The sequence below is a fragment of the Bos taurus genome, chromosome X, assembly GCF_002263795.3.
Source record: "Bos taurus isolate L1 Dominette 01449 registration number 42190680 breed Hereford chromosome X, ARS-UCD2.0, whole genome shotgun sequence".
Taxonomy (NCBI): domain Eukaryota; kingdom Metazoa; phylum Chordata; class Mammalia; order Artiodactyla; family Bovidae; genus Bos; species Bos taurus.
In genome coordinates this window covers 89275444-89298256 of record NC_037357.1, presented here as the reverse complement: position 1 = coordinate 89298256, position 22813 = coordinate 89275444, and the positions used below count along the sequence as shown (strand labels likewise).

Here is a 22813-nt window from a genome sequence, read left to right as displayed (position 1 = left end):
AACAGAATGTTTTATAATAAGCCAATTAATTTCTCAGGCTTCTTTGGTGGATCAGAGGCAGGTTGGATCTCTAGCTTGGAGAGATCCCCTTGAGAATAAACTGCAACCCACTCCAGTATTCTTACTTGGGAAATCCCATGGGCAGAGGAGCCTTGTGGGCTACAGTCCATGGAATCACACAGAGTCAAACACAGCTGAGCAACTAAGCATGCAATATCTATGGAGCCTTTGCTATGTACTGGTCACCCTGCCTGGGTTCTGCCAATATTATGTAGCTGCTGCTGCTGCTGCTAAGTCGCGTCCGACTCTGTGCGACCCCACAGATGGCAGGCCATCAAGCTCCCCTGTCCCTGGGATTCTCCAGGCAAGAACACTGGAGTGGGTTGCCATTTCCTTCTCCAATGCATGAAAGTGAAAAGTGAAAGTGAAGTCACTCAATCGTGTCCGACTCCTAGCGACCCCATGGACTGCAGCCTACCAGGCTCCTCCGTCCATGGGACTTTCCAGGCAAGAGTACTGGAGTGGGATGCCATCGCCTTCTCCGATATTATGTAGAGATAGACTTAAATACCGCTTCCAATGACTCCATCTGGCCCTTGGGAGACACTTCTGGCTCCTAATCAAAAAGGGCTAAGGATTTTAAAATATTTTTTATTGTGGTAAATTTATACATAGCATGACATTCCTCTTCTAACAATTTCAAGTGTACAATTAAATGGGATTAGATTCACGATATTATAGAACTGTCACCACTCTTTTCAAAATTTTTCATCCCTTTGCAAACATCTGTTCACACTGAACAATAATCTACCCAACCCTACCACCCAGTCCATGGTATCCTCTAACCTACTTTCAACTGTCTCTATGAATTTGCCTATTCTACACTTTTCATATCTGTGGAATCATATATTTGTCCTTTGTGTCTGGTTTATTTGATTCAACATATGTTTTCAAGATTAACCATCTTGTAGCATGCATCTAGAAGACACACAAGCATAGAAATAACAAGGTTTCCATTTTCTTTTGGGTTGATAAGAAAAATTTGGAAGCAGCCTTTGCTAGCCCAGTGTAGTCAGGTGCATAATTCACTGTATGTCTTTCCAGCCACATCTTCAATATTTTAGGGGAATATTGCATTTCCCCTCCTCCTGACAAGCTGCCAAGTAATGGATGTGATGTTTCAACAAATGAGTGAGTGAGAATGTTCTGAATCCTACCAGACAGAAGAGTATTAAAAAGGCTTTTCATCACAGATCATTTACTTTCTACACAGAATTAAATTAAGTGAAATAAGAAATTATCCACACTGATTTCTCGGACCTCTAATAGTAACTTTCTTTTCTCAGTGGGTGAATTACTTTAAGATCAGAGCAGTGCAATTGTACACTCCCTTCCAAACCTCATCAAAGAAGCTCAGCATCTCAGGTGAGAAAGACAGAAAAAAAAACACAAACAAACAGATATTTCTAGGCTCAATCGATGTAGAAACAAACTGTTCACCATTCCTCTCCCTTCAGGTCACTCTTTTCTGATAAAAACCCAACATGATTGACAGCAATAGCAACAATCTACTACTTCTCCTTTCTCACTTCAGTATCTGAAGCCTTTGCTTCTTTTATTGCATAAGGAACAACATGGAGCATGCTTGGATCAACAACATGCATGAAACAATTAATATCAACAAGATATAATAGAATTAATAAAGAAGGGATCCCCCTACTGTCTGTTATACTTCCTTGTTCTTACTGAGCTACAGAATCTACTGTGAGCAGAAATGCTTCCACCTTGCAGTGTCTTGATTTCCTAGTAAGGGTTGGGGAATACACAGAACTGTACAAAAAAAATCTTCACGACCCAGATAATCATGATAGTGTAATCACTCATCTAGAGCTAGACATCCTGGAATGTGAAGTCAAGTGGGCCTTAGAAAGCATCACTACCAACAAAGCTAGTGGAGGTGATGAAATTCCTGTTGAGCTATTTCAAATCCTGAAAGATGATGCTGTGAAAGTGCTGCACTCAATATGCCAGCAAATTTGGAAAATTCAGCAGTGGCCACAGGACTGGAAAAGGTCAGCTTTCATTCCAATCCCAAAGAAAGGCAATGCCAAAGAATGCTCAAACTACCACACAATTGCACTCATCTCACATGCTAGTAAAGTAATGCTCAACATTCTCCAAGCCAGGTTTCAGCAATACATGAACCGTGAACTTCCTGATATTCAAGCTGGTTTTAGAAAAGGCAGAGGACCCAGAGATCAAATTGCCAATATCTGCTGGATCATCGAAAAAGCAAGAGAGTTCCAGAAAAGCATCTATTTCTGCTTTATTGACTATGCCAAAGCCTTTGACTCTGTGGATCACAATAAACTGTGGAAAATTCTGAAAGAGATGGGAATACCAGACCACCTGACTTGCCTCTTGAGAAATCTGTATGCAGGTCAGGAAGCAACAGTTAGAACTGGACATGGAACAACAGACTGGTTCCAAATAGGAAAAGGAGTACGTCAAGGCTGTATATTGTCACCCTGCTTATTTAACTTATATGCAGAGTACATCATGAGAAACACTGGACTGGAAGAAGCACAAGCTGGAATTTGCTGGGAGAAATATCAATAACCTAAGATATGCAGATGACACCACCCTTATGGCAGAAAGTGAAGAGGAACTCAAGAGCCTCTTGATGAAAGTCAAAGTGGAGAGTGAAAAAGTTGGCTTAAAGCTCAACATTCAGAAAACGAAGATCATGGCATCTGGTCCCATCACTTCATGGGAAATAGATGGGGAAACAGTGGAAACAGTGTCAGACTTTATTTTTTTGGGCTCCAAAATCACTGCAGATGGTGACTGCAGCCATGAAATTAAAAGACTCTTACTCCTTGGAAGGAAAGTTATGACCAACCTAGATAGCATATTCAAAAGCAGAGACATTACTTTGCCAACAAAGTTCCGTCTAGTCAAGGCTATGGTTTTTCCTGTGGTCATGTATGGATGTGAGAGTTGGACTGTGAAGAAGGCTGAGCGCCAAAGAATTGATGCTTTTGAACTGTGGTATTGGAGAAGACTCTTGAGAGTCCCTTGGACTGCAAGGAGATCCAACCAGTCCATTCTGAAGGAGATCAGCCCTGGGATTTCTTTGGAAGGAATGATGCTAAAGCTGAAACTCCAGTACTTTGGCCACCTCCTGCCAAGAGTTGACTCATTGGAAAAGACTCTGATGCTGGGAGGGATTGGGGGCAGGAGGAGAAGGGGACGACAGAGGATGAGATGGCTGGATGGCATCACTGACTCAATGGACGTGAGTCTGAGTGTACTCCGAGAGTTGGTGATGGACAGGGAGGCCTGGCGTGCTGCAATTCATGGGGTTGCAGAGTCGGACACGACTGAGCGACTGAACTGTACTGAACTGAACTGAAGTCTGTAATAAGGTTTCAGAGGAAGGAGGAAATGTCATGTCAACTGGTAAGTCTGCAGTATTATGATGTCTCAATGGCTTTTCATGACATATGAAAAATTTGATTGAAATTTAATGTTATATCTTTAAAACATCCAAAGACTAGACTCCTAGTTTTCCCCACAATGATGGGAAGATCCCTGTCTTCCCATGTTCTTCTGAACAGACTTATGGAGTGAGAACTGATGAGTCTATAAATGGTGTTGAGCCACAGGCACGTACTTAACTAGGGGATGGGGAGGGTTCAGTCAGCAGGATCTGTATCTCACAAGACTCAAGCCTTAATGGATGGAGGTTAAGGACAGAGAATTGGGTCACAGGATTTTGGCATTGGGTCAAATATGTCAGGGGAACAAAGTTGACACAATAAAGAACCACTCTGCCTCTGTAAGTGGCAATCTTCTACTGTCATGAAATGGCATTATGAGGCACAAGAAAGGTTTGTAGGAACTATACTTGCTGTTATGGTAGAAGCTCTGCTGGACTCAGCAGGTACTCATGGGATGAATATACATCAAGCTCATTCCTTGTGAACAGGTGACCAGACCTGCTGTCCATGTGATCAGCTTGGCAGCACCTCTACCTATGGTCAGTACAGCAAGCTTCACACCTCCTGAGTTAGGCCCTGAAGTCCTTTCTTAGCCCATAACTGAGTTCCTATGTTCACAATTTTCACTTATGACCTTGTGTGCAGAATGACGAATGTGGGACAGGAGCAGTTGTGAGCCACTAGGTGAGCCCTAACTGTGCAAGCATCATCTACCATCACAGTAGGGCCAGAACCAAAGTAGGCCCCCTTCCTGAATTGGAATATGCCCAGCACAGTGCTGAGCAAACTGGACTTCATTCACTTGCCCTGTCAATATTTCCCACAGTGATTTTGGTGAGCTAGGGGGTGGCTGTTAGAACCCCTGGCAGAGGTGCAGAGTAATGTGTGGTGGAGCCACCCAAGAACCCCAACAAGACACCTTTCCCTTCCTCTAGGAGGCTCTGGTCCCTCATCAAAACAAGGAGATAATACCACATCCCTCCCTTGCACAATTGTTGTGAGGACTGAACAATACAGCAGGTGTGAAAGTGCTTGGATAGTGTATGCGACTGAATCCTGTGAGTGTATTCCCTTCAGTGCATATTTATCCCTTACCCTTGACTTGATTTTTGGCTCTAGGAGCTCTGCTCCTCCTTTCTCACTGGATTTGTTCATTTCTTACCCTCAGCATTTCCTACCAATGCTCTGTGGTAGGAAAAACTAATTTTGATCAAAGCAGTAACATGTTTGGTCCCCAGGTGGGACTTGGGATTTCTCCAATCCAGTCATGGCTACACCATTTCTCTTGGTTAAGTCATGATTTTTCCAGCCTCCTCTATAGCTAAAGGTGGCTCTGTGATCAAGTCCTGCCCAATGAGATGTATGGAGAATGTGTTGGGGACTTCTCTGGTGTTTGCCTTTTTTATTGAGAAGGCCAGATGTGGCACAGGAAGGTAGTGGTACTTGGAATGCAATAGAGATGCCTGGAGCTCTTGCAAAGACAGCTGTGTGACTGCATGAGGTTGTCACCTTAACCTGAAAAAAAGAGTGCAGCAGGGAAGTGGAAGCCATGGAGACCTGTGATGTCCTGGAACAGATGAATCAGAAAATGGGTGCTTCCTGACTTCTTATAGCAAACAAAAACAAAAAGGAACAAACAAGTGTCCAAAAACCAAACAAACAAGAAAAAAGTAAGGCCCTATTTATTTACCTTTAATTCTAAACTTTAACTTAAATTCATTTGAAGTTAACTTTTACAAATTCTAATTCTGGCTCTATATCCATAAATTCTTATTTCATTAGTCTATTTTGTAAATTTGGATATTTTAAACAACTGTCTATTAGATATTTTCAAACTGATACACAACAGGTTAACTATTATAATGTACTCCCATGTAAGTCTACCCAACTTCAAGTGTAATTCTTTTTTTTTTTTAATACAGTAAAGATTTAATAGGACTAGTTAATAAAAGACACAAATATAGGGGGAGCTAGGGCAACCAGTAAATAAAAACCAAAATAACAGGGAAAAAATCAGAACCATTGTAATTCCCCAAGCTGGAGCACAATTTTGCGGGGGAGGTGTGTCTTTCCATTCATATAATACCTAACACTGTACATTAAGATTTTAGTATCATAGAAAAACTTGGTTCTTCCATGAAATTCTTTAAATTCTCGATAATTTTTCGAAGTAGACATCATTATGAATGAAAAACAGCCAACGAATGGGCACCTGTTGTTTTTTAACACTGTAGATTTACAGAAACTTTTTAAAAGTTATCATAATCTTTTTTGTCTTTTTTCCCCTCAGCTTCAAATCCATCAACTCCATCACTATCCCTTCTTCGTTTTCTGTTGTTGTGGATGTTAAAACACTGGTTCATCTGTGGTAGTGGATCCATGCCTAGAACTTTGTGTATCTGGCAGAATGCAAGGAGTTGCAATGCAAACTGTGCACTGGATGTGATGTCTCCACGCTGCTGGTCAGTCATTGTCACCAAGGTATCGAAGGGATCCTTCTCACAAGGATCCAGATGTCCAGGACTACCTTTAAGAATAATCCCTGAAGAAATGCACTCAAAAACTCTTCTCAGAGCATCTCCAGGGCTTTGAGGACTAGAAGCACTACTGATTGCTTTCTGTACTAGTAACTCCATCGCCCAGCTTGGAAAATCAGACCAAGTTGGAACTCGTTGACAGAGGTCCCGGAGAATACGTATGATAATCACACAGGACTGTAGACCATTAGCTCTAGCCTGGAACCACTTAGCGTGGCCTAGAGCAGCCAGAGCATCAAGGCATTTTTGCCTGTCCAAGATGTCCGGTGGGTCTTTCACCATACCCAAGGTTACATCTCCTTCCCTCATGTTCTCTTCTCAAATAATTGGAGATGTCAGGGTGATAGTGATTTGCATTTTGGGTTCCACACATGAGTTCAAAATTATTGCCACTTCAGAAACAGCACATTTTATGTCATACTTCTCAGGACTTATAACAGCAAGCTGTTTGGGTAGGTTTTCTGCAATACGGCTTAATAATGTCTTTGAAGGTTTCTCTGAGCACAGCAAAACAAGGTTGACATTTCTATCTCCTCGGAGAAGTAATCCTTTCACCAATACTCCCACTCTCGAAACTCCCTTTAAAGCTCTATCTTTACCTCCCTCTTTCTTATCATCTCCCTCTTTGCTCTTGCTCTTCTCGTGTTCAGTTAAGCTGTCTGAAACAAGTTTTAAAGCACGTTCAGTGATAGAAACAATTTTCTGAACTGCCTGTAATTCCTCTTCAGTTGGATAAATGGTAGCATGCTTTGTCATTACGTAACAGTCATCAGATGAGTCACGACGATGTAAGGGTGCAGGCCCCTGTGGCTGAGGAGGCATGCCTGGTTGGACTCCCAGAAGGCCTAGTGGGCCCGGGGAACCATGAGGATAGCCTCTGTCAGGCATTTGGTGGCGATCATCCCAATGATACTGTTCTTCCTCCATTCTTCTCCAGTACATGTCCTCTTCGTAACGTCTCATTTCCATTCTCCAGTGTTCTTCCTCTTCTCTTCTTCACCAGTACTCCTCTTTCTGCATTTGCTTTCTCATTTTCTCTTCTTGAATCTTTCTTGCTCTAATACTGGGCTCTACTTCTTGCAAATCTGGATTTACTTTATTATTTTTTTTCTTTATTTTATTTTTTAACTTTATAATATTGTATTGATTTTGCCATGTATCAACATGAATCCACCACAGGTATACACATGTCCCCCATCCTGAACCCTTCTCCCTCCTCCCTCCCTGTACCATCCCTCTGGGTCGTCCCAGTGCACCAGCCCCAAGCATCCAGTATCATGCATCGAATCTGGACTGGCGAGTCGTTTCATATATGATATTATACATGTTTCAATGCCATTCTCCCAAATCATCCCACCCTCTCCCTCTCCCACAGAGTCCAAAAGACTGTTCTATACATCAGTGTCTCTTTTGCTGTCTCGTATACAGGGTTATTGTTACCATCTTTCTAAATTCTATATATATGCGTTAGTATACAAGTGTAATTCTTGGTCAATTTTATTTCATGTAAACCTATTAATTTCCCCACCCCTCTAGGTTTTCTTCAGACAAATCTTAAACATTTTATCAGTTAATCCACAGATATTTCATAATATAGCTCTTAAAGATAAAGACAACTTAAAAAGACTACTTTAGTGACAAAATGCATGCCATTATCATGCCTGAAGTGTCAAAGTGTTAGTCACTCAGTCATGGTCTACTTTTTGTGACTCCATGGACTGTGGCCCACCAGGCTCCTCTGTCCATGGGATTCTCCAGGGGAGAATACTGGAATAGGTAACCACTCCTTTCTCCAGCAGATCTTCCCAACCTGGGAATGAACATCGGTCTCCTTCATTGAAGGTGGATTCTTTACAGTCTGAGCTACCAGGGAAGCATGTTATCATGCTTAGACAAGAGTTAATGGCCACTTAGTATCTTCAGTATTCACAGTAAAGTTTCCCTTGTGTGCTGTACTCAGTTGTGTTGACTCGTTGCGACCCTATGGACTGTAGCTTGCCAGGTTCCTGTCCATGGGATTCTCCATGGAATAACATTGGAGTGGGTTGTCAGGCCTTCTCCAGGAGATCTGATTGCGGCTGGATTCCTTCCCCACTGAGCCACATGGGAAGCCCAAAGTTCCCCTTGTGTGGTGCTGTGTGTGCCTGCTCAGTCATGTCTGACTGTTTGTGACTCCATGGACTGCATTCTGCCAGGCTTTGTCCATGGGATTCTCCAGGCAAGAATATTGGAGTGGGTTGCCATTTCCTCTTCCAAAGGATCTTTCTGACCTAGGGCTTGAGCCCATGTCTTCTTTACTCTCTCATAAATGTTAATGTTTTCACCAATTCTGAATCCCATTTAGTCTCAGGCACTGCAGTTTTTCAATATGCCTGCTAATTCTCTGTAAAATTCCCCCTCTCTTGCTCTCTCTGTTTCTCATGAGAAATGAATCCTTTGCTCTACAGAGTCATCCACATGCAGCATTTTGCTGATTTCATCTCATTGGCATCATTTAATACACTCCTCTGTCCCCAGCTTTTCCTGCAAATTGGAGTTTAGATCTTGTCTTCTGGTTCAGTCTTCTAATTTGGCAAGAATGGCTCAGAAGCAGTGTGGCATTCATCCACTGGGAGGGGAATACTGTATGGTTGTCCCTATTTTTGTAGAGCAAGCAGATACTGGTGCTCATTGCCTACAGTGCTTGTGTCATTTGAGGTTGAAAATGGAGGTATTTTCATTCTATCTACGCTTCTTCATTTATTAGATGAAATTCTTCTCTGATGAGACACTTCCCTCATCCACTGTTTGGTAACCAATGTTATAGTTCATGTGCCACACACAGGATAACGGTTTCATTATTTGCCTCTGCTTACCCAATTTCCAAATAATGAATCTATTTCCTAGCATTTAATCATAGCGACCATGAGGTCTTTGTTCCTTTAGAGCCACTATGAACCCCATATTTAATCACAGCTGATGTGTTTTAATCCACTTTAGTTGTTAGTCTTATTGGCACTCAACTTGTCCCTACATGATGCAGACTCATAGTGTGAATCTGCCCACACACGGGCAAGTGCAACGCCAGTGCTCAGTTAGCATGGGTTGCAGTACATCAAAGAACTGAGTGAAGTATATTGACATCATGCTTGACTGTTTTATTACAACATTATATTACTGTGCTCATCCCTCCACCAGATGTTTGAAACTGGCATTATCCCCTTGGCTGTCTTGGGTGTGATGCATACTACATTTGGAGACTGAAGAATGAAGACTCTCTCTCCTTCATTGGAATTTAGTACCTTACTTGGGGGACAAGTGACTCAACTAGGCTCATGAACTTGATTACCTTTTTGTCTTACAAAAGTCCTTTCCCCACATGACCATTAATTCTTGCTCACACTGTTTTCTCTGTGCCATCATCTGCTATTGCTCTAGTTCCTGGAACCTTGCATGGCTCACATTTCCCCTTTCCCTGACACACTTCTCTCCTCCATATCATTGTATCAGCACTCCCGTGATAGTAGTTTATCAGTAAATCTCCAATGGCTTCTTTATTCAGCTTCCTCCCCTCAATGGTTTCTCCAATCATGGCTGTACACTTTGAGGATAGAATATTTTGACCTCGAGCACATCAAAGACCCTTTGGTAACTAATCTCTTTTTCTCCAAAGTTTAGTTTTCTGATTTCTAACCTGGGGCAAAAGAGCTAGCTTTCCTGTGTCCTTGTGAAATGAGCTTCACAAAAGACCACCAAGACATCATGAAGCATACAGAGTCTAGGATGTGTAAATTATTTTTACCCATGGTTGCTTGAGTACAGGCTGCTACCTGAGAAGTGCTGAATAAAATGTAGAGGATTAGACGATCCCTTGAATTTATCTCATTACTCTGAGAGATCACAGTAATCTTTACATAGGAAATGCTGGGACTTAGGCAGAAATGGTTGGCCATCATGTTAATGTACAGATATTTTTCCACTTTTTATCCCCCAAATAATCCCACTTTCTGGTTAGGCTACCTCAGCACTCAGCTATCAGGCAGTTCAGTTCTAGCTGAACGTGCTTCACTAAATTTTATTTTTTATTGAGATAATTGACATATGATATTCTATACTTTTAAGTTGGATGGTGTGTTGATTTTACATTATATATTACAATATGAATACCACTCTAGCATTAGGTAACATCCCCATCATGTCACATAGTTATCATTTTATTTCTGTTTCACTAAATTTTACTGTGGTACTCGTGTACACTGGTGGAAAGTGAACAATTCTTAGTGACTAATTATCTGTTTTCATAGTTCTTCATATTTCCGGTATTAAGTCTGTGTGAATTTGTATGAAAACAACTGCTTGATAGTTTAACCTCTTTTGTGATTACATTCTCACCTAGGACCGGAAACATTGGATAGAGTATGGTGGTGACATTGCAGTCATTAAGGATTGCCTTAGAATGGAGATACATTTCCCCCCATTTAACCTCAAAACTAGGCTATTTTCTTCCTGTTTACACACGTTTGGCTATCAGGCATTTCATCCATGATGTCCCACAATTTACCATATTGGTGTTTAGTAATGATGATGTTACTGAAGCGTCTTACAATTCCAGCCCCTGTGGCTCTTTATACTCACCATGACGTTTGCCTCTAGCACCTCAGAGTGTATGTGTGGATGTGGGTTCATCTCCACTCATCATATAAGGAAAATGAGGCACAGAGTGGTTAAGGATATCAAACAAAGAAAATAGTTTAAAATGGCAGGCCTTGAACCCTAGTCTTTTGGTACTTGTACTAGTCAATGTCTGGTTGCTGTTAGCAGAAAGCATTCTATGTTAATTAGCACAGGGATTAATTTCAGGAGTTAGGAGCATATAAATACTGTCTTTCAAGGGCCTGGAGATACAGGTCTATTCATGGCCTCTCAGAATGATTATTATACTCATTCAGCAAAGTTGGTCCCCAAGGGCAGCTGCCACAGTTGAGTGGGGAATCAGGATGTTTCCAGTACATCTGTTGGCTTTAGGCATAGGGTGTCTTAATTGCTTTCCTAGAAGCAGGAAATTCCACCAGAATTGTTAGCTCTTAATTGCTTTCTTGGAAGCAGGAAATTCCACCAGAATTGTTAGCTTCCCAGCTACATTCACAACTCCAGCATGCACGTCTTACATCTCTCTACACTTAAAATGCTTCTAAAATAAATCTGATCAGTGTACATCAGATTGACAGAAGGTAAAATGCATTTGGAATCCTACTAAGTTAAAAACTCTAGGAAATGGAGAATTAAACTGCTGCCTAGTCGCTTCAGTATGCTGCTGCTACTGCTGCTAAGTCCCTTCAGTCATGTCCGACTCTGTGCGACCCCATAGATGGCAGCCCACCAGGCTTCCCTGTCCTGGCATTCTCCAGGCAAGGACACTGGAGTTGGTTGCCATTTCCTTCTCCAATGCATGAAAGTGAAAAGTGAAAGTGAAGTCTCTCAGGCGTGTCCGACTCTTGGCAACACCATGGACTGCAGCCTATCAGGCTTCTCCATCCATGGGATTTTCCAGGCAAGAGTACTGGAGTGGGGTGCCGTTGCCTTCTCCACTCTTCAGTATAGAGAGGGATATTTATGAATGGAGCTTGAAGAACCAATGCTGAAAGAACCAATATAAGGCATCCAATACAGTGTTCTTAACCCTGTGCTCACTAGTCCCTTGATATATTCCTCTTCTCCTTCCAGTCCATTTGGCACTACTATTCATAAAACCTGGGTGAAACTTAAAACTCTGTTTGTGCTCTAGGCTGCCTAATGAAGTTAGAGGTACACTGGAGAAAGAGAGGAATCTCAAAGCCTGAGCATATTATGTTTTCCAGTATAAACTACTTTTGTTTAAATGGAATTCTTCAGAAAATAATTTTACATTCTCAAATCAGCCACCTCCCCCCAAAAGTCTATCCTAAATTTTCTCCCATTCCTCATTTTTCTTATTTCATTCTGCCTTAACAATCTCCACAGGGTTATCTCCTACTTCAGGAAGAAAACGTGTTCTCATAAAAGAACTTCACTGTATTATCCTTTCTCTCAAAAATTCACCAATATTTTCATTCTCTCCAGATAATCTAACATGTTTCCATCTTTTCTCATTTTGTGATTTAAACGTACCTAATCTCCTGATTTCTTTTTTAGTATATAATAGATGTTACAAGCCAGTATGGCCTTAGAATTGTACTGTCTGTGCTCGAACACAAAGCCTACTACTTACTACTTATATGATCTTGGATAATTCACTCAGCTTATCTAAACATTCATTTCTTCTCTGTAAAATATATTGATAAGATTACCTTATTCACAGAATGATAGGGAAAATGAAATAAGAAAATTCATAGAAAGTAATTGAAATACAACCTGCACCCAGGAAACACTCAACAAAAGTGAGTTATTATCAGATAAATGTAGTTCAACCATAATGTACTGGCAGAGAATGTGAAGAGCTTATGGAAAAAAAAATCTGTTTTCTCTAATCATATTGGTGATGGCAATACTAAGAATTCTATTAATACATGTGTGAAAGTGAAAGTGAAGTCGCTCAGTCGTGTCCAAGTCTTTGCGACCCCATGGACTGTAGCCTACCAGCTCCTCCATCCATGGGATTCTCCAGGCAAGAGTACTAGAGTGGGTTGCCATTTCCTTCTCCAGGGGATCTTCCCGACCCAGGGATCAAACCAGGGTCTCCTGCATTCCAGGCAGACGCTTTAACCTCTGAGCCACCAGGGAAGCCCTATACATGTGTAGGTGGGGTAAATCAAGTAAATAAGTATTTTATTTTCTAATTTTATCATCCGCTTTTATCACCTCATGCGAAGAGTTGACTCATTGGAAAAGACTCTGATGCTGGGAGGGATTGGGGGCAGGAGGAGAAGGGGACTACAGAGGATGAGATGTCTGGATGTCATCACTGACTTGACCGACATGAGTTTAAGTGAACTCCAGGAGTTGGTGATGAACAGGGAGGCCTGGTGTGCTGCAATTCATGGGGTCGCAAAGAGTCGGACACGACTGAGTGACTGAACTGAGCTGAACTTTATCATTGAGAACCAATATTTCTGGTTGGCAGAAATATATAAAATTGGTCTGGTACATTTTGTCTTACCAGCTAATAAAAAAACCCATGAAGGACCACTAGCATAGTCTCAAAACCACTCAGAATTAAACTAGAAGAGGCTTCCACTGGTTGATGAAGGGCCATCCTAAATTCAGAGAGTATAGCAAGAAAAATTGTTTCAGTTCAGTTCAGTTCAGTTCAGTCGCTCAGTCATGTCTGACTCTTTGCAACCCCATGAATCGCAGCACACCAGGCCTCCCTGTCCATCACCAACTCCCGGAGTCCACTCAAACTCATGTCCATCGAGTTGGTGATGCCATCCAGCCATCTCATCCTCTGTTGTCCCCTTCTCCTCATCCCCCCAATCCTTCCCAGCATCAGGGTCTTCTCCAATGAGTCAACTCTTCCCATGAGGTGGCCAAAGTACTGGAGTTTCAGCTTTAGCATCATTCCTTCCAAAGAAATCCCAGGACTGATCTCCTTTAGGATGGACTGCTTAGACCTCCTTGAAGTCCAAGGGACTCTCAAGAGTCTTCTCCAACACAACAGTTCAAAAGGATCAATTCTTTGGTGCTCAGCTTCCTTCACAGTCCACACTCACATCCATACATGACCACTGGAAAAACCATAGCCTTGACTAGACGGACCTTTGCTGGCAAAGTAATATCTCTGCTTTTTAATATGGTATCTAGGTTGGTCATAACTTTCCTTCCAAGGAGCAAGCGTCTTTTAATTTCATGGCTGCAGTCACCATCTGCAGTGATTTTGGAGCCTCCCAAAATAAAGTCAGCCACTTTTTCCACTGTTTCCCCATCTAGTTGCCATGAAGTGATGGGACCAGATGCCATGATCTTCGTTTTCTGAATGTTGAGCTTTAAGCCAACTTTTTCACTCTCCTCTTTCACTTTCACTTTCATCAAGAGGCTTTTTAGTTCCTGTTCACTTTCTGCCATAAGGGTGGTGTCATCTGCATATCTGAGGTTATTGATATTTCTCCCTACAATCTTGATTCCAGCTTGTGTTTCTTCCAGCCCAGTGTTTCTCATGATGTACTCTGCATATAAGTTAAATAAGCAGGGTGACAATATACAGCCTTGACGTACTCCTTTTCCTATTTGGAACCAGTTTGTTGTTCCATCTACAGTTCTAACTGTTGCTTCCTGACCTGCATACAGATTTCTCAAGAGGCAGATCAGGTGGTCTGGTATTCCCATCTCTTTCAGAATTTTCCACAGTTTATTGTGATCCACACAGTCAAAGGCTTTGGCATAGTCAATAAAGCAGAAATAGATGTTTTCTGGAACTCTCTTGGTTTTTTGATGATCCAGAGAATGTTGGCAATTTGATCTCTGGTTCCTCTATCTTTTATAAAACCAGCTTGAACATCTGGGAGTTCATGGTTCATGTACTGCTGAAGCCTGGCTTGGAGAATTTTGAGCATTATTTTACTAGCATGTGAGATGAGTGCAATTGTGCGGTAGTTTGAGCATTCTTTGGCATTGTCTTTCTTTGGGATTGGAATGAAAACTGACCTTTTCCAATCCTGTGGCCACTGCTGAGTTTTCCAAATTTGCTAGCATATTGAGTGCAGCACTTTCACAGCATCATCTTTCAGGATTTGAAATAGCTCAACTGGAATTTCATCACCTCCACTAGCTTTGTTGGTAGTGATGCTTTCTAAGGCCCACTGGACTTCACATTCCAGGATGTCTGGCTCTAGGTGAGTGATCACACCATCATGATTATCTGGGTCGTGAAGCTCTTTTTTGTACAATTCTCCTGTGTATTGTTGCCACCTCTTCTTAATATCTTCTGCTTCTGTTAGGGCCATACCATTTCTGTCCTTTATCGAGACCATCTTTGCATGAAATGTTCCCTTGGTATCTCTAATTTTCTTGAAGAGATCTCTAGTCTTTCCCATTCTGTTGTCTTCCTCTATTTTTTTGCATTTCTCACTGAGGAAGGCTTTCTTATCTCTCCTTGCTATTTTTTGGAACTCTGCATTCAGAAGCTTATATTTTTCCTTTTCTCCTTTGCTTTTCACTTCTCTTCTTTTCACAGCTATTTGCAAGGCCTCCTCAGACAGCCATTTTGCTTTTTTGCATTTTTTTTTTCCGTGGGGATGGTCTTGATCCCTGTCTCCTGTACAATGTCATGAACCTCCGTCCATAGATCATCAGGCACTCTGTCTATCAGATCTAGTCCCTTAAATCTATTTCTCACTTCGACTGTATAATCATAAGGGATTTGATTTCGGTCATACCTGAATGGTCTAGTGGTTTTCCCTACTTTTTTTCAATTTCAGTCTGAATTTGGCAATAACGAGTTCATGATCTGAGCCACAGTCAGCTCCCGGTCTTGTTTTTGCTGACTGTATAGAGCTTCTCCATCTTTGGCTGCAAAGTATATAATCAGTCTGATTTCGGTGTTGACCATCTGGTGATGTCCATGTGTAGAGTCTTCTCTTGTGTTGTTGGAAGAGGGTGTTTGCTATGACCGGTGTGTTCTCTTGGCAAAACTGTATTAGCCTTTGCCCTGCTTCATTCCGTATTCCAAGGCCAAATTTGCCTGTTACTCCAGGTGTTTCTTGACTTCCTACTTTTGCATTCCAGTCCCCTATAATGAAAAAGACATCTTTTTTGGGTGTTAGTTCTAAAAGGTCTTGTAGGTCTTCATAGAACTGTTCAACTTTAGCTTCTTCAGCATTACTGGTTGGGGCATAGGCTTGGATCACTGTGCTATTGAATGGTTTGCCTTGGAAATGAACAGAGATCATTTTGTCATTTTTGAGATTGCATCCAAGTACTGCATTTCAGACTCTTTTGTTGACTATGATGGCTACTCCATTTCTTCTAAGGGATTCCTACCCACAGTAGTAGATATAATGGTTATCTGGGTCAGATTCACCCATTCCAGTCCATTTTAGCTCGCTGGTTCCTAGAATGTCAATGTTCACTCTTGCCATCTCCTGTTTGACTACTTCCAATTTGTGTTGATTCATGGACCTAACATTCCAGGTTCCTATGCAATATTGCTCTTTACAGCATCAGACCTTGCTTCTATCACCAGTCACATCCACAACTGGGTATTGTTTTTGCTTTGGCTCCATCCCTTCATTCTTTCTGCAGTTATTTCTCCACTGATTTCTAGTAGCATATTGGGCACCTACCGACCTGGGGAGTTCTTCTTTCAATCCTATCATTTTGCTTTTTCATACGTTCATGGGGTTCTCAAGGCAAGAATACTGAAGTGGTTTGCCATTCCCTTCTCCAGTGGACCACAGTCTGTCAGACCTCTCCACCATGACCCGCCCGTCTTGGGTTGCCCCACACGGCATGGCTTAGTTTCATTGAGTTATACAAGGCTATGGTCCGTGTGATCAGATTGGCTAGTTTTCTGTGATTATGGTTTCAGTGTGTCTGCCCTCTCACAACACCTATTGTCTTACTTGGGTTTCTCTTACCTTGGACGTGGGGTCTCTCTTTATGGCTGCTCCAGCAAAGCACAGCCGCTGCTCCTTACCTTGGAGGGGGGGTATCTCCTCACGGCCGCCCGTCCTGACCTTGAACATGGAGAAGCTTCTCTCGGCCCGCCTGCTCCCGCGCAGCCGTAACTCCTTGGACATGGGGTTGCTCCCAATCATCATTAACTTTTGCTAACCGAAAAAGCAGTCACAACTTGACATTATGTGCATCTTTATGGAAATACTCAAAATTCCCCTTCAAGTATTCTTGCTTAAAAATTACACCTATATCTGGTCAAGCTCACAGATTCAATTATTGATACACAGGAAATACACAGAAAAAAAAGGATATTCTAAACTATACCATAAGGATACAATCACTAAAGTCAAGAACGTAGAAAACTCTACAAGTCTCATGATCTACCTTCTCTAATGAATAAATGATGTGAAAAAATGGAGGGTAGATTGGGAACCTGTAGATTGAGAGACTTAAAAGTATCCAAAAACCTAGGCAAAATTGAACTGCAGTGTTTGAGTATACATTTGTGTGATAAAACTGTATAGAAAATCATGAAGGTGATTATTATAAACGTTAGAATAGTGGTTACATTTAAGGGTGGAAGGAGTGGGTTGTGATTGGACAGGGTAGAGATAGGCCTTCTGGATTGACTGGCAAAGTTCTAATTGCTGATTTGAGTGGTGGTTACAAGTGTGTTTTCCTTCTAAGTCAATAAGTTATAATTTTGTGTTATGCAATTTTCTGTATTTGTGCTGTATTTTGCAATAAAATTAAGTTGAAAATGATTAATTAAGCAGTGACCAGATATTTCCTACACTTTCTTTTTTTAAAAAAGCCTTTGATGAGACTTCTCCCATTTACTAATGAACTCTTTCAAAGTTCTAGGCAGATCCACCAGAGACAATTGCCCCAACACAAAAATCAAAAGAGTTTTGTCCAAGGTTAGTCTCTGTGTATATTTCTGGTCAGTGTTTCTCTCTCGGATATATCTGTCTTCTCCTGAATCCCAAGGATGATGGTTTGTGAAGACATCCAGTCACCATTTCTCATTTCTCCTTTAAGGTTCTAAAAGTAACTCATCCTTTTGTCTCTAACAGAGATAATACTAAGTAACAGTTATGCTAATATTCTCATGATTAATACAAATGACCAAGGTAAAGGAAATGTCCCTGGTCTGTCCTGCTTCCTTGCTATTGCTAACTTTATGTGAACACAATTCCCTAAACCTTGACAAGTTCTCCCAGAGACATTTTAGTAAGTCTATTTGAGGTTCACAGAATGCCCAAGAAAGTCTTCGGTGCATGGCTTCTGCACATTTACCCTCTAATTTCTTCCTATTCATTGTGAATAGGTGTGGACATTCTCTTTAAGTGATAACAAATAACTAAGTCTTTTTACCTGACGCAAAAAGAATGAAGGGGTTTGACATCTAATGGCTTAGGAACAGCACACAGCTCGTAAAATAGTGGCAACCAGGCTGAAACCACCAAGTATCCAAGTGTGTTAGACATAGGACATTTTCTTCTACCCCTGAAATGTTCATTACAAAATTTTTGTTTTAAATCAGCTACTAATTTTTATATTCTGGCTTGTTGTTGGATTTATTTAATATGACTTTATTTCATACTAGCAAATTACATTTTCCCAGGATCTTTTTTTCTATTTCAGTTTGATCTAAATTAAGATAATTTACAAACCAGCTCTTCTAGGCTTTGGCACAAGCGTTCCAAATTCTAAGAGTGAGATTCTACTGCTTAGGATCTTATGGACTTTGTCCATCTCAGAGGTCTTAATTGGTTTAATTATGCTGATACCCACACCACCTGTAAGGTTCCAATATGACACTGATTCTTAAGATCAAACCCAGTATCAGCAGTAAGAAGGTTCTAGGCCCCAAGAATTAGAGGGAAGCCTAATTCTGTGGACCTCGGCTGTACTCCAGGGAGGTTAGTGAGGAAGGTACACCAGAATACAGTTGATTAGAAGAATACAAGAGATCTGAGTCCCGTACCTGTCTATCTGACCCACCACCACATCACAGGCTAGCCATTGTCCAGACACCTGCACAAATGCTATAGGTTGTGCAGCTAGACTGGGACAAGGGTCTCATTGGAAACTTCTTCCAAGCAGACACAGCCCAAGTGCTTTACATAAAAAGAGGTTATAAGCCCATCTTTACACCATGAAAGCCATCAGCCAAGGTTACAGGCTTATTTATTGGGGTGGGGAAGTGGGGGGGAGGAGTGCACTGGAAAGGGTTTCAAATTAATGTCTGATCTAAAGTCGCATTTCCAAGGTTCAGCTTCATCTTCCTGTATTTCAAGAGCACCTCCCTAATCACTAATTTCTTCTTTCAGTTGCTGGGTAAACCTTTAACCCCTATCCTACCTCCATTTGTTCAATAAGAATGTTCATTTTCACTAGAATCTGAGTAGAATTGGAAATCAGGTGTGCCTGTCTAGGTTTAATCATTACATCGTGGTCAAATCGCTCTCCCGGAGCGCGTATACAAAAATGAATGGAAATTTTCGGGTTTTTTTGTTTTTAAAAAAAGAGGCTTTTGGACCTCAGCCAGGACTAAGGATGCGGGAGGCCGAGCATACGGATGGCAGCTAGGGGTCAATCCCCGCCCGGCACCGGGTCGGCCGTGGAAGAGTCGGAAGTGGTCGGGGTTTGGGGGAGGAGATCCGCTCACACACAACAGGAGAGGCTGCGCCGCCATATCTGCTGCTGCCGCCGCAGTTGCGAATGCAGTGTCGGGACCCGGCTGCCTCCAAGCCGCCGCTAAGGTTCGTGTCGCTTCCCCATCCCAACTCTCCACTCTTGCCGCCTCACCCCCGGCGGCACTGCCGTCTCTTTTCTCCCATTAAACCCGTTCCCTCCCCGCATCTATCAGGGCTGAAGACGATGGATCTGGGCAGCAGCAGCAGCAGCGACTCGGCTCCCGACTGCTGGGACCAGGTGGACATGGAAGCACCGGGTTTGGCCCCGAGCGGGGACCGAGCCTCCTCGGCGTTGGCGGCGGTCGCCGCCGAGGTGCAGCATGAGCCCCTCAGCTCGGCCTTCAGCCGTCAGCTCAACATCAACGCCAAACCCTTCGTGCCTAACGTCCATGCCGCGGAGTTCGTGCCGGCCTTCCTGCGGGGCCCGAGCCAGCCGCAGACCCCCCCGAATGACGCCCCCGGATTCTATGAAACCTGTACGGGCGCGGGCGACCCTCAAGGTAAAAGGCTGGGACGGGGGGCACCTGTGGAACATTCCAAAGAGGAACAGTTATTGTGGCGTGAAGGTTCCAATTCAGCCGTTACCATGGAACTTTCAGAACCTGTTGTAGAAAATGGAGAGGTGGAGATGGTTTTAGAAGAGTCATGGGAGCACAATGAAGTAAGTGAAGCCGAGCCAGGGGGTAGTTCCTTGGGAGATTCGGGGCCCCCAGAAGAAAGTGGCCAGGAAATGATGGAGAAAGAGGAAATCAGAAAATCGAAATCTGTGGTCGTACCCTCAGGTGCTCCTAAAAAAGAACACGTAAATGTGGTATTCATTGGGCATGTTGATGCCGGGAAGTCAACCATTGGAGGACAGATCATGTTTTTGACAGGAATGGTTGACAAAAGAACACTTGAGAAATATGAAAGAGAAGCTAAAGAAAAAAACAGAGAAACTTGGTATTTGTCCTGGGCCTTAGATACAAACCAGGAAGAACGAGACAAGGGTAAAACAGTAGAAGTGGGTCGTGCCTATTTTGAAACAGAAAAGAAACATTTCACAATTTTAGATGCCCCTGGCCATAAGAGTTTTGTCCCAAATATGATCGGTGGTGCTTCTCAAGCTGATTTGGCTGTACTGGTAATCTCTGCCAGGAAAGGAGAGTTTGAGACTGGATTTGAAAAAGGTGGACAGACAAGAGAACATGCAATGTTGGCAAAAACGGCAGGGGTGAAATATTTGATAGTGCTTATTAATAAGATGGATGATCCCACAGTAAATTGGAGCATTGAAAGATATGAAGAATGTAAAGAAAAGCTAGTGCCCTTTTTGAAAAAAGTCGGCTTTAGTCCCAAAAAGGACATTCACTTTATGCCCTGCTCAGGGCTGACCGGGGCAAATATTAAAGAGCAATCAGATTTCTGCCCTTGGTACACTGGATTACCATTCATTCCCTATTTGGATAATATGCCAAACTTCAACAGATCCATTGATGGACCAATTAGACTGCCAATTGTGGATAAGTACAAGGATATGGGCACTGTGGTCCTGGGAAAGCTGGAATCAGGATCCATTTTTAAAGGCCAGCAGCTTGTGATGATGCCAAACAAGCACAATGTGGAAGTTCTTGGAATACTTTCTGATGATGCTGAAACTGATTATGTAGCCCCAGGTGAAAACCTTAAAATCAGACTGAAGGGAATTGAAGAAGAAGAGATTCTTCCAGGATTCATACTCTGTGATCCTACTAATCTTTGCCATTCTGGACGCACATTTGATGTTCAGATAGTGATTATTGAGCACAAATCCATCATCTGCCCAGGTTATAATGCAGTGCTGCACATTCATACTTGTATTGAGGAAGTTGAGATAACAGCCTTAATCTCCTTGGTAGATAAAAAATCAGGAGAAAAGAGTAAGACACGGCCCCGCTTCGTGAAGCAAGATCAAGTGTGCATTGCCCGTTTAAGGACAGCAGGAACTATCTGCCTTGAGACATTCAAAGATTTTCCTCAGATGGGTCGTTTTACTTTAAGAGATGAGGGTAAGACCATTGCAATTGGCAAAGTTCTGAAACTGGTCCCAGAGAAGGACTAAGCAGTTTTCTTGATGTCCATATACAATACTGTGAGAATTGACTATGATAAATTTCACCATCTTCTCTTATTTACTACACATTGACAAACTTTTCTCCATATTTTGCAAAGAAAAATTTCACAGCAAAAATCCATGTTTTGTCAGCTCTCATGTTGAGATCTCAGTTATGTCACTGTTGAATTTACCCACAATTTCCTCCTCCTATTCCATTCTGCTTCCTTGAACAAAATCAGTAAAATCTTTGTAACTGATGTGGATGTAATTGTCTATAACAATGAAAAATTAATATATTTTTAATTTTTCATTTTCCTTTAGGATACTTAGACAACCCTTGTTCCAACCAGACCAATCAGAGTGTGTCAGTGTGTGTGTACATGTTAAAGACAACTAACATGTGAATAAAATATTCCATTTGAAACTCTTACTGGTATTTGAAGTGCTTTTGAATATTTTTAAAATTTGTCTATAATACTTCTCAGTTAGCTTTTTCACTTTCTCAAATAACTGAATACATCTTATTACCTGGGTTTTTTTTTTTTTTTCCTAATTTTATTTTATTTTTAAACTTTACATAATTGTATTAGTTTTTAAAAACTGTCTTGTACTCACTGCTCTAAATGAAGAATTTACAAATAATGCACAGGTTTGTGTTAAAGGAAAGGTTTTAATTTTGATGAAAAAGATTTTAGAGCTCTTCCCAATGAACTTTGTTTTCTGTGTTCAAGTCCAGTCAATAAAGGAGCTCTTCTGCTTCCCTACTTGGTATTTGGGAAAAAAAGCTCATGCCATCTATCAAATCCCCAAATGTTGAACATGGTCAGATTACAAATATACCTGGGGATTCAGATAGTATGTTGACTAGACTGTTATCTGTACCCCCTGGGCTTCGCTGGTGGCTCAGGCAGTAAAAATCCGCCTTCAGTGTGGGAGACCTGGGTTCGATCCCTGGATTGGGAAGATCCCCTGGAGGAAGGCATGGCAGCCCACTCTGGTATTCTTGCCTGGAGAATCCCCAAGGACAGAGGAGCCTGGTGGGCTACAGTCCCTAGGGGGGTCACAAAGAGTTGGACATGACTGAGCAACTAAACACAGCACAGCTTCATCTTAACACACCCCTTTGTTCTATTCACTGAGAACCTTGTGGTGTGGGGCACAACACAATAAGGGGCATTACTGTTGAGAAGATAAATACTTGCAATAGTAAGTCAGTCATTCACTGACAAGTAAGGGTTAGTGAGAGTACTGAGCTTAGAAATGGGGAGACCATTCCACTCTCCCATTCTTCACTGCTTGGGGTTAGTAGGAAAGGTGAGGGGTCATTTTTACAATCAAATCACAACACACTCTTGGGGTCAGAGATAACAGGACTTGTCCATGAAGAGTACCTTGAGGAAAACAACTGTAGATCCTGAGGTGACTACT

General features: G+C 42.0%; 2 protein-coding genes across 2 annotated transcripts; one reads left to right on the top strand and one right to left on the bottom strand.

Moving 5' to 3' along the window:
* Positions 1-5450: 5450 nt before the first annotated feature.
* LOC615663 (zinc finger RNA-binding protein-like) lies at positions 5451-7126 on the bottom strand. The gene is given in 1 exon segment (XM_024988405.2): positions 5451-7126. A coding segment is annotated over 1 exon segment (1257 nt). The 5' UTR covers positions 7010-7126; the 3' UTR covers positions 5451-5752.
* Positions 7127-19296: 12170 nt separating this feature from the next.
* Positions 19297-21813, top strand: GSPT2 (G1 to S phase transition 2). The gene is made up of 2 exons (NM_001205578.1): positions 19297-19377; positions 19485-21813. Exon 2 carries the CDS (start codon positions 19496-19498, stop codon positions 21389-21391), a length of 1896 nt encoding a protein of 631 aa, NP_001192507.1. The 5' UTR covers positions 19297-19377; positions 19485-19495; the 3' UTR covers positions 21392-21813.
* The last annotated feature ends 1000 nt before the right edge of the window (positions 21814-22813 follow it).